Genomic DNA, 12,044 nt, shown 5'->3' with positions numbered 1-12,044 from the left:
TGTATCTGACTATTTTCCCAGAATTCCTCTGTCTCTGCTTCTAATCTTGCCTCAGTTCACTGGCCAAGACTTAAAAAATAAAATATGAGGCCGGGCGGTGGTGGCGCACGCTTTTAGCCCCAGCACTCGGGAGGCAGAGGCAGGCAGATTTCTGAGTTCGAGGCCAGCCTGGTCTACAGAGTGAGTTCCAGGACAGCCAGGGCTACACAGAGAAACCCTGTCTCAAAAAATAAAAATAAAATAAAATAAAATAAAATATGACCGGTAAATGTTTCTACACATTGCAAAAAAGATTCCCTCTACATGTATGTCTCTGTGGGTTCAAGGCCAGCTTGGTCTACAAAGTGAATTCCAAGGTAGCCAGGGCTACATAGAGAAACCCTGGGGGGGGGGGGGAGAAAAGAAAAAAGGAAAACCAAAAATATGTAAATTAAATAAAAAATAAAAAATATAAACTTTTTTGTTCTTATAAACAGTAATTTAAACAGCAACTAATGAAAAGATTCCTTCTCTAAGGCCCTCCTTTTTCTGCCGTTCTTCCCAACAAGACGATGGCTGATAACAGCAGCGATGAGTACGAGGAGGACAACAAGGTGCGTGTGCAGTGGCCCTTGGCTTCCTCTGAGATTCTGGCTCTGGTTGTGGTCAGTGTGAGAAAGAGAGAAACCAGGAAGGCTCACCTCTCATGCCTGAGGCCCTGTGGGAAAATCAAGAGCAGTCTTGGGTTGATGGCATCTCGAGGAGTAGAGCCTGCTATCGATGTTTCAGATGCTAGCTGTCAAACCTCGCACTTCACCCTCACTGCTGAGCCCCTTCCCTGACACAGACTATTATTACAGCTGGCTTTTAGTGAGGAGTCTCATCTAAAACATGACAGTGTTTTAGACTTTATTGATTATAAGAATCAACTAGGATGTTTGCTCTTAAAAATAAGATGCCTTGGGCTAGAGAGATGGCTTAGTGGCCAAGAGCACTGGTTACTCTTCTAGAGGACCTGGGTTCAATTCCCAGCCCACAAATGGCAGCTCACACTGTATCTCCAGTTCCAGGGAATCCAATGCTGGCTCTGGCCTCTGGACACCAGGCACCGAGACTGTGTATCGAAACACATACAGGGAAAACTTCCATACACATACACTAAAACAGCAAAGCTTAACCTTGTAGATCCCTGCCTCCTCCCACAGTCTCACAGGCCCTCACTCAGAACTTACATTTTTGATAAGCAGTCTTGGAAATTCATATACTAAGCAAGTTTTTGCAATTATTAGCCCAGGCATGGTTTTATTCCCAGCACTTGTAGTGATGCCAATATTTTGTGACACTAATATCTCTTTTCTTTTCTTTTCTTTTCTTTTCTTTTCTCTTTCCTTTTTTCTTTCTCTCTCTCTCTTTCTTTCTTATATATTCTGTGTGAGTTTTTTGTATTTTTGTTTTTCAAAACAGGGTATTCTGTACTTGCCCTGGCTATCCTAGAACTCACTCTGTGGACCAAGCTGGCCTTGAACTCTCAGAGTTCCACCTGCCTCCATCTCCTAAGTGCTGGGATTAAAGGTGAACACCACCACGGCCTGGCTCAACAGCCAATATGTTTGTTTTTGAGACATGTCTCTATAAAACCCTGGCTGTCCTGGAACTCACTGTGTAGACTAGGCTGGCTTCAGACTTCAAATAGATTACTTAGAGAAATCTATTCCATTGACCTCTGTCCCCAGAGTGTGAAGATTAAAGTCATGTGCCCCCCCATGCATGCCATGCCAGTCTCACAGTCAATATTCTTTTTTTTTAAGATTTAATATTTATGTATATGGGTACACCATTGCTGTCTTAAGACACACCAGAAAAGGGCATCAGATTTCACTACAGATAGTTGTGAGCTACCATGTGGTTGCTGGGATTTGAACTTAGGACCTCTGATAGAGCAGTCAGTGCTCTTAACCACTGAGCTATGTCTCTAGCCCCCTAAAAACCACTTTAAAAGGAGGCTAGTTAGCCACCTGTCAGGTCCTAAGGGAAGGCATGCTACAGGCTATGAGCACAGAGGCAAAGATATGGACCCTGTCTCTACTGTCTCTGCTAGTGCAGATACCACCAGGCCTTCTCTCACCGACCTGAGAGGGTAGAATGGAACATGGCCAGCCAGAAATTCAAACTTAGGCTATAATGTCAAGAACAAAGGAGCCTCTTCTCCTGAACTAGATTGTATAGTCATTTTTAACTCACAGGGAAGGAGACTGTGGACAAACCAGATACACCATGAAGGAGTTATCGCAGAGCAAGTATGTGCAGCCCCTACTCTCCAGAGCTGCTGCTGTGAATCCAGGTTCAGAGTTGACTATGGACTTTATTCTGTTGATATTTTCAGCACCTTACTCTGAGCACTCTTGCAAGTAGATGTTAGGTCTTTGAGTACTAGCGCCTATAAAGTTTGTCTTCCCCATTTCATCTTTCCTTACTCCCTAAATAATCTTGAGTTGTTACCCTTTTCCAATATTCATTTATTTAATTTTTAGTGTATTTAATATTTAATTTAAAATTATGTATGTGTATCTTTGCACCTGTGTGCAGGTGCCCATGGAGGCCAGAAGAGATGAGATCCCCTTGAGCTGGAGTTACAGAAGGGGAGGTTGTCGGCTACCTGATGGGGGTTTTGTCTTTTGCAAGAACAGTTTGTGCTTTTAGCCACTGAGCTATCTCTCCAGCCCTCTGTGATTTATTTCATTCTTAATTATGGATGGATGGAAAATGTGGTTATATGAATGTAAGTGCAGGTGCCCTCAGAGTCCAGAAGGATCCCCTGGAATGGAGTTCTAGGCAGTTGTGAGCCACCGGACATGGATGCTGCGAATGGATATTGGGTGCTCTTAATTGATGAGCCATTTCTCTAGCCCCTCCACCCTTTTCTAACTTTTAGAGTGAGGCTTCTGGATAAAGTTTATGCATAGCTTCCAAGATTAAGTAATAGGTCCCTAAGCATAAGATGGATAGAATTTGTACCATTTCTAGGAGGTGACTATGGTTGAAGAATGTGGAGGTCTACTTAGAAGGAAAAGGTTCTCAGGACCCTGGCGACAGTGCTCTCTTTCTGGTAACTTGGTGGCAGAGTCTGTGGGCACTATGAGAGCAGTGCAGGGCACTGTGAGAGCAGCACTGCACTATAAGGCAGGCATAGGAACTGAATTGTTCTTTCCTGGCAGGAGAAGAAGAAGCCCTCCCAGCTGACACCCCAGCAGGGCTTCAGTGAGAATGATGATGATGACGACGATGACTCCTCTGAGACCGACTCTGATGATGACGATGATGACGAGGAGCACGGAGCGCCTCTGGAAGGGTAGGAAAGACCCTGTGCCAACAGGACATCCTTCAGGATGGCAGGAGAAGGGACATATCTGGGAGTAGATGGCAGCATCCTTTGATGTCCTCTCCTTAGGATGTTCCTCCCACCTCAGGAGCCCAGCGCTGTGAGCTTTTATTTTTTTTCTGGCTCCAGTTCCTCGGCTGTCCTGTGACGACACTTAAACCATCTGAAACATCTGTGGACGGCAGACACACTGGGTTAACCTCAAACCTAAAACATTGTTCCTGCCTTTCAAGGAGCCCCCAGTTTGGGAAAGAAGTGTGCTGTGCACATGCCAGATCACTTCTATCCAGTGGGGCAAACTATGCACATAAGCATCTCTAGTTCAGGCTGAGGTCCTTCCTGGTTCAGGGCCTCACATCAAGGCAGGGCTCTTGGTGACACTAAGAAAACAACAACAACAACTGCCATCTTACTCCATCGCAGCCCCATTGTCACAGTGAGTCATGATTCACTCCTGTAGGTTAGAATCCACATGTATTCTGAAGACTATCCATTTGCACTGGGGATATAGCTCAGTCAGCGGTAATGTATTTGCCTGGATATGTGAGGCCTCTGGTTGTATTTATGTACTTAGGATTGCACCCATGCACACAAACATACATAACAAATAAATATTTTTAAAAAATGTATAAAGTAAATTTAGTGATGTCGGACATGGTGATACAGACCTGTAATCCAACACTCGGGAGGCTGAAACCAGAGAATTATAAGCCCGTGGTCAGCATGAGCTATATAAGACCCTGTCTCAAAAAAACCCAAGGCTTGGGTCAGATGGCCTAGAGCCTCCAAGCCTGAAAACATGAGTTCATTCCTTGGTGGAAGGAGAGAACCAGTTCCCTCAAGTTGTTTCTGACTGTGTGCACATCTGTTCTCTCATACACTGTATCTTCCTCTCACCTCCATGTGCATGCACTGGCATGTGTACTTACACATGTACATAAATCACATTCATTCACCACATATGTGCACATACATATACTCAAAGATTTTTAAAAGTTGTGGGGCCTGGAGAGATGGTTTAGCAGTTAGGCGCACTGGCTGCTCTTACAGAAGACCTGGGTTCAATTTCCAGCACCCATATGGCTGCTCACAATTGTCTGTAACTCCAGTCCCAGGGGATCTGACACACACTTCCAGCTTCCTTGGGTACAAGGTACAAATGTAATGCAGAGTCATACTTGTAGGCAAAACACCCATACACATTTAAAAAAAAAAGTGCATGGGTGTCCTGCAGCTTTCCCCTTTTGTGTAAGAGATAATTGACAGCTAACTATGATCAATGTCAAAGCTGCCTTGTAGGCCACCAGGAATGTAGGATGTGGCAGGGGCAGAAGGTAGGTTTGAGGTCACATCCCTATTGGTCAGATCACACAAGGGCTGGCAGGCCCGCTGCCTGTGCTCTCCGAGGGCCACTCTGACCTGATGTCTTCTTCCCTAGGGCTTACGACCCCGCAGACTATGAGCATCTGCCCGTCTCAGCTGAGATCAAGGAACTCTTTGAGTACATCAGCCGGTAAGCGTGAGAGCCCACTGTACACACCTCGCCCGCCTTGCCTGAGCCTTTGCATTCTCTGACCTGAAGCAGCGCCAAGATCCTTTGGGACTTTTTAGGCCCAGTCAAGTGACATTTTCTGACTGCTTCCATCTTCCCTCAACTGTTCCTTGCAGGTACACACCTCAGTTGATTGATCTGGACCACAAACTGAAACCTTTCATTCCTGATTTTATCCCAGCTGTTGGGGATATCGATGCATTTTTAAAGGTACAGATGGTACATCCTAAAAATGTGTCCCCTGGGGTTTGTTCCAGCTCCTCTATTCTCATAGTTCCTCTAGTTTCTCTGAGGAGCATTGGCTGCCTTAATAGTGCTCACTGCATCGGAATTCCTCCTCCAGATTCCACTCACTGTGTTATGTGGTACAGTGTTCTGTGTTTGAATCCTAACTAACCATGAATTTAGCCCATGTATGTGCTTCATACTTTGTGTGAATTCCTTCTCAATAGGACTTAGTCCAGAGATCTTCCCTTTCTCTGAACCAGGTGCCGCGTCCTGACGGAAAGCCTGACCACCTGGGCCTCTTGGTGTTAGATGAACCGTCTACAAAGCAGTCGGACCCTACTGTGCTTTCGCTGTGGTTAACAGAGAATTCCAAGCAGCATAATATTACGGTGAGCTGCTGGTCTAAAGCAGGGCCTAGGTCAGAGGCTGCACCACCATTTGGTATTCAGTTGACTACTGCTGACTAAAGAGGGTGTGGCTTCAGACCAGCCCAGGTTTTTACTGATGGCTTTATTGAGATACAGTTTACATATTGTGAGAGTCACAAACATACCTTTTTTTTTTTTTAAAGATTACGTATATAGGTGTTTTGCTTGCATACATGCCTGTGTATCACATGAATAGCCCATGGGAGCCCAAAGAGAGCTGCCGTGTTGGTGCTAGAATTGAACCTGGGTCCTCTATAAGAGCAGCCAGTGCTCTTAACCTCTAAGCCATCTCTGGAGGCCTGAGTCACCCTTTTGAATTATACGCTTTCCTGGCTTTCCGTACATCCACGGAGCTGTGTGCTTGCCTTCACTCTCTGGTTAGTATGGCAGTCAGGGTCAAAGCCGTACTTCCTGGCTAGCTACAAGCCCTAACACTAGCTGAGCTCCAGTCCGTCGTCACTGACTTACAAAGTTTCATCACTCCAGAAAGAAGCCCCAAGATGGCGTCCTCTCCTCTTAAACTGCAGCAACCTTCATTCCTCCTCGTGACTTTGTAATACTCTATGTATAAACCACAGTGCCTTTGGCCCCATCATTGGTTCCCACTTTTGTTAATGATGTCACTAGAACGTCTGTGTGGCATGTGTAATTTCTCTTGGGTGGATGTGGAGGGGAGGATCTCATTGCCAGTTAGTTACTCTGGTCAGCATTTTTTTCTCTCTCTCTCTTTGTTTTTGTTTTTGTTTTTGTTTTGTTTTGTTTTGTTTTGTAGAGACAGGGTTTCCCTGTATAGCTTAGCCTGTCCTATAGGTAGACCAGGCTGGCCTCAAACTCAGAAATCTGCCTGCCTCTGCCTCCCAAGTCCTAGGATTGAAGGTGTGGACCACCACTATCCGGCCCTGGTCAGCATTTTGAACTGCCAAAATGTTTTTTAATTGGTAGCAGCTCCACCAGCAATGAATAAGAATATAAACTTCTTGGGGCTGGAGAAATGACTCAGTGGTTAAGATCACTGACTGCTCTTCCAGAGGTCCTGAGTTCAAATCCCAGCAACCACATAGTGGCTCACAACCATCTATAATAAGATCTGATGCCCTCTTCTGGTGGGTCTGAAGACAGGTACAGTGTACTTACATATAATAATAAATAGATAAATCTTTTTTAAAAAAAAGAATGTAAACCCTTACTTACACATGTGGTTGGCCTTTTAAATTCTGGTCATCTAAAGCAGATCTGAAATGACATTTCACTGTGGTCAGCCCTCCCTGCTACCACCACCTTCCCAGGGCCACACCAGGTTATTTATGTTTTCTCTCTTTTTGAGACAAGATCTCAGGTAGCACAGGCTAGCCTTAATCTTCATCTTTCTGCCTCTGCCTCCCAAGATCTGGGATTGTAGGTAGAAGGTGTACACCATTATACCCAAGTTAACTCTCTTCCTTCCTCCCTCCCTTCCTCCCTGGTTTGCCTGGAACTCACTATATACCAGGATGACCTCAAACTCACTGAAATCTACCTACCTCTGCCTTCCAAGTGCTGAGAAAACCCAGCAAATAGCACTTTTCCAATTAACTGTTCTAAATTACTGTCCTAGTATGCTTTCTGTTGCTGTGATAAACATCATGTCCAAAAACAACTTGGGAGGAGAGGGTTTACTTGGCTCACGCATGCCATGTCACAGTTCATTCAGTGAAAAGACAAGACGGCCAGGCAGGAACCGTGAGGCAGGAGTCGAAGCAGATCCAGGGAAGGGTGCCCGCTTGCTGCCTGCTGTTGCTGCCTTGCCCAGCCTGCTTTCTTACACACCCAAGGCACCTGCGTAGGGGCGGCATACCCACAGCGTGCTCTGGGCTGTGAATCATCAACCATGAAAATGCCCACAAACTTGCCCACGGGGCAGATGAATGGGGGCAGTTCCTCCCCCCTCTTCTCAGATGATGTCAGCTTGTGTCAACTTGACATAAAACAGTGACACACACACAGAAACCCCAAACAACCAACAGTTATCACAGGTTGACTTGGGTTTCATTGTGATGTCTCTAATCGTTCTCCTTGCATTTCCAGCAACACATGAAAGTCAAGAGCCTAGAGGACGCAGAGAAGAACCCCAAAGCCATCGACACCTGGATCGAGAGCATCTCGGAGTTACACCGTTCCAAGCCTCCTGCGACTGTGCACTACACCAGGTGATGATAGCTATGGGTCACTGCAGTCGTGGCTGACCTCCTGCTTCTCTGCCTCCTGCATGACAATACCTGGCAGAGACATGACTTCACCACTGTAGTTTATAGGAAGTGTCACCACTTGTGACCCTTTGCTCCTGAGGAAAGGTCAAAACCTAGGGGTAAACTGGATCAACCCGAGTCCTTAAAAACGGGCATGTACACCGTGCTTCCTGTAAAGTAGGAAAGTTGACAGCTGCTGGAAGATCACAGGTGCAAAGACGAGAGTTTTCTGCTATGGTTACTGAGCTGGTTGCTTCAAACCATGCCCTGGCAAATTTGGTTTTCCAGTCTAGGTTCTCCGGAAACCCTGCTGTGCCCAAGTGAGGACCTGACTTAGAGGTGGCTAATGTCATCCCTCACTGATTCCACTTCATATTTTCTTCTCTGCTTTTAGGCCCATGCCTGACATTGACACTCTGATGCAGGAGTGGTCCCCGGAGTTTGAAGAGCTCCTGGGAAAGGTGAGGGGGAAGGAGCAGGAGTAATATGGCTTCCGTCCAGGGCCCAGTGTTCCTCTCTTCCTATGTTATCACGCTGACTTTTTAATGGAACTGGAACCCATGATAGAAATACGTGTGTTTGAAAGCTTGATCACTTTGCCAACTGAACGCACTGTGTAAGCAGCATAGTGATTAGTAAACAGCACACTGCCAACTCCAGAAGCCCCTCTCCCCGTCCACAGTGACCATTGTCCTGACTTTGTATTTTCTCTAAATCTAAACAGCTCTTCCCCCTGCCCATCCTCAGTAGCAGAGATTGAACCTAGGACCTCACACGTGGTAGGCAAGTGCTCGCTCTACACTGAGCTAGTCAGAGTGTCAGCCCCGGAAGCACACTCTGTGTCCTCCTCTTCTCTGCGTGATGGGGGATTCATCCATCTTGTTCTCTGTCTTGTCTATCCATTTTCATAAGTGAATTGTATACCACCCTTTAATTTGTATGTAGGAGACAGTTATCTGTGATGAAATTTGGATAGTTTCCAGTTTTCATGTATTTCAATAATGCTACTGGGACATTGTGTCTAGCAGGCATGTTTGATAAATGTGTACCCCTATGTTAATGCTTTAGCTGCTACTTTGCCTAGAGGTGATATTTATGTTCGTCTAAGAAATTGATGTCTCATTTTTAATTGCCAAGATATTTAAATTTTATCTATCCATTCTTTTTTTTTTTTTTTTTTTTGTCTGCCTGTCTGTCTTTTTTGTCTAAGAACCGTCTATTTCCTGGAGTTCAATCCAATGCCTTCCTGCACCTTACCAGCAGAGCTACATTCTTTGTCCTGTAGTGAGCATAAAGTTTTGAGACCATTCTTTGTTTTTGTTTCAGCTACAGGCTCTCACTGAGTACCTAAACTGGAAACTATATAGCCATGGCTATATAGTCTGCCTCCAACCCATGGCAATCCTCCTGCTTCAACGTCCCAAGTGCTAGGATTACAGAATGAGCCCCCACACCCAAGCCAAACCAGATTTCTCATCCTCCTCTTCAGTACCATTCAAATAACAGCTTTGATTATGATGCGTTCATGTATACTTAACTGCTGACCCTCTTCCAAGGCCTCTCTCTCCTGACTCCCTATTTGTAGCTTATGCCCCAGTGAACTCCCTTCCGCTTTGGTATCTTGGGTATTGTCATCTTTCCCACTCTCCCTCAAGCCCTCATTTTCCCCTTCTCAAGGGCCCCTTTCTTGTTTCTTAGCCTCTTCCAACGCTTATCGCATATAAATACATATATAAAAATATTAATAGCTAGATGCCATGTGTGGGCGATCATATTGCTATTTGTCTTTCCAGTTTTCTGTGAATTTAATTTTGTCTTTATGGCTAAGGGAAATTCCGTTGTCTGTAGGTGTCCATTTTCCTTATCCATTCCTCTGTTGGTGGACATGTAGACCGAATCCATGTCCTGGCTATTGTGAATAGAGAGCATCAGTAGACAGATGAGTGGGTGTCTCTGTAGCAGGCGTGCTTTGCGTATGTGCCCAGGAGCGGTAGAGCTGAGGCATGTACGGACATTCTAGTTTTAGGTTTTAGAGAAGTCTCCATACTGATTCCTAGCATGCCAGAGGCAGTTAGCAGTTTACATTCTCAGCGGTGAATAAGGTTCCTCTTTCCCTCATCCCTGCCAGTGCTTGGTGTCATCTATTTCCTCGACACTGGCCACTCTGACTTGTGTGAGATAGAAGCAGACTTTGCTTTCCTTTCCTTAGCCATTGAGGAGATGAATTTGAGAAGTATGGACCTAATGTCATTCTTTATAAGTGGATTTGGTTTTGCCAGTTGTAGTTACTGCACAGGTTCCTTTCCAGTGTGCACTTCCTGTACCTTGGGTCTACACTGTTTTGTGTGCTTGCTTCATCACTGTGGCTCTGTAGTATAGTTTGAGGTAAGGTAATGTGACACCTCTGGCTGTGTTCTTTTTGTTTAGGATGACCTTGACTACTTTGACTATCTGTGGTCTGTCCTGCTTGTGTGAAGAATGTTATTGGAATGTTGATGGGGATTCCTTGCCTCCGTATATGATGTCCAGTTGTGTGGCCATTTCCACAGTATTAGTTGTAACTGTGAGGCAAGCACGGATGTGCCCAGGCGCACATGTGGAGGGCAAAGGAAACTTGGTGGAGTTCGTCTCTCCTTCCACCTCTGGGGATTGAACTCAGGCTACAAGGCCTGCAAAGCAAATGCTTTACCTACTGGCAACAGTATATATTCTAATGGCTGAGCCATCTTTCCAGTTCCTTTTGTTTGTTTGTTTGTTTGTTTGTTTGTTTGTGACAGTCTTTCAATGAAGCCCCAGATAGTCTGAAACTTACTATGTAGACAAGGCTGTCCTGAGCTCATAGAGATGTATAAGTTCTGACTCGTAGAGTACTGGGATTCAAGGGCCTATATTGAGCCTTTTGACTGTGGGCTGTCCTGTGTTCCCACCAGGTGAGTCTGCCCACTGTCGAGATCGATTGCAGCCTGGCTGAGTACATTGACATGATCTGTGGTAAGCGCCTCCCCACCTTCCCCAACCCTGCCCCTGGCATCTGTGTTCTAGGCCTTTGGAAGGGCTGCCTGATCCCTGCACTGTAATGTCTTGGCTCACAGTCTTCCCTGGAAGCCAGCTGTGCATTTACAGCCTCTAGTGTGGTGTTGGGGCTGAGTATGAAACCCCAGAATAATATGTCCCCCTTGGGAGGGGACTGGTGTCCTCAGGAAGGCCCCATGCCAGCGTGCTGGTCTCCACCCTGCGCCTGCTTGCCTGTTGCAGCTCTCCTGGACATCCCTTTCTACAAGAGCCGCATTCAGTCCCTCCACCTGCTCTTCTCCCTCTACTCAGAGTTCAAGAACTCCCAGGTAAGACCAGCAGCATGGTCACCGCAGCTGTCCTGGGCCCTGCTGGGATTGTTCTCCCCCAGGCACTATTACCCTTCCCATGATTAAGTGAGCAGCAGAGAAGGCTGGGGCGGGGAGGTGAGAAAGGTGGGCCTCAGCCGGAGCTCAGTGAGGACCCACGCACGCAAATAAGCAGCTTCGTGAATGCGAGCAGGAGGGAAATAGAGCAAGGCTTTGTTTTGAAGGAGATGGGCGCATTGCTGTCTCTTTCAAAGGGAAAACTAATATATGAGCTTGGAAGCAGGCCTAGGAGAAAGATTAAATGGTGGTTTGGTTTTGAGACATGGCTGACTGTGGCCCAATTGACCTGGAACTCAGGGTGTAGCCCAGCCTAGCTTTAGATTCACAGTGATCCTCCTGCCTCAACCTCCCAACTGCTGGGGTGACAGGCCTGTGCCACCAGCTTAAAGGGGTTTTAAAGTGGTCATTCTTGTTAAGGAGACATGTTCTCTCCTTTCTTGCAGCATTTTAAAGCTCTTGCTGAAGGCAAGAAAGCATTCAGCCCTCCACCCAACTGTGCCTCCCAGGCTGGGGATGCAGAGACGCTGACTTTCATCTGAGCTCCTCCTGGCGCTGTGCTTCAAAGTCAGATGAAGACATGGTCTCTGTTGGCAGCTTAACATCTCCCTGCTCCACAGCTGGGCCCTGGCAACATGAGTCCTGCTGCCTCATCCTCTAGAGCAGGGCACTCCTGGGTTACCCCTGCCTCTGTTGCCTGTCCCGAGGAAGGATGTGTCCACACTGCTGTAGGCCTCTGAGTTGGAAGAACTGGAACTCTGAGAGCCCCAGGACACAGGTTGGGGGAGGAACTTCCAAAGGCACACAGACTATTCTGTCAGGTTATGATGGAATACATATTGGTTTTCAAACGCC

General features: G+C 46.3%; 1 protein-coding gene across 4 annotated transcripts in view; it reads left to right on the top strand.

The window, feature by feature from the left end:
- Ift46 (intraflagellar transport 46) overlaps positions 1-12,044 on the top strand; it is a 22,832-nt gene extending 10,788 nt beyond the window's left edge. For 2 of the 4 annotated variants that reach the window (XM_052188503.1, XM_052188502.1), the window contains exons 3-13: positions 517-593; positions 2,223-2,276; positions 3,195-3,328; positions 4,797-4,871; positions 5,027-5,120; positions 5,399-5,527; positions 7,631-7,752; positions 8,186-8,252; positions 10,722-10,782; positions 11,047-11,132; positions 11,636-12,044. In XM_052188503.1, coding sequence (XP_052044463.1) covers positions 552-593; positions 2,223-2,276; positions 3,195-3,328; positions 4,797-4,871; positions 5,027-5,120; positions 5,399-5,527; positions 7,631-7,752; positions 8,186-8,252; positions 10,722-10,782; positions 11,047-11,132; positions 11,636-11,731 — 960 coding nt within the window. In that variant the 5' untranslated portion in view covers positions 517-551 and the 3' untranslated portion in view covers positions 11,732-12,044. Of the gene's footprint in view, positions 1-516; positions 594-2,222; positions 2,277-3,194; positions 3,329-4,796; positions 4,872-5,026; positions 5,121-5,398; positions 5,528-7,630; positions 7,753-8,185; positions 8,253-10,721; positions 10,783-10,991; positions 11,133-11,635 lie in introns of all 4 variants that reach the window. The other 2 variants (XM_052188504.1, XM_052188505.1) reach the window with 2 other exon arrangements.

This window comes from Apodemus sylvaticus, chromosome 7 (genome assembly GCF_947179515.1).
Source record: "Apodemus sylvaticus chromosome 7, mApoSyl1.1, whole genome shotgun sequence".
NCBI lineage: Eukaryota > Metazoa > Chordata > Mammalia > Rodentia > Muridae > Apodemus > Apodemus sylvaticus.
The sequence above is the reverse complement of the archived record's forward strand: the minus strand, read 5'-3'. Positions and strand labels throughout refer to the sequence as shown.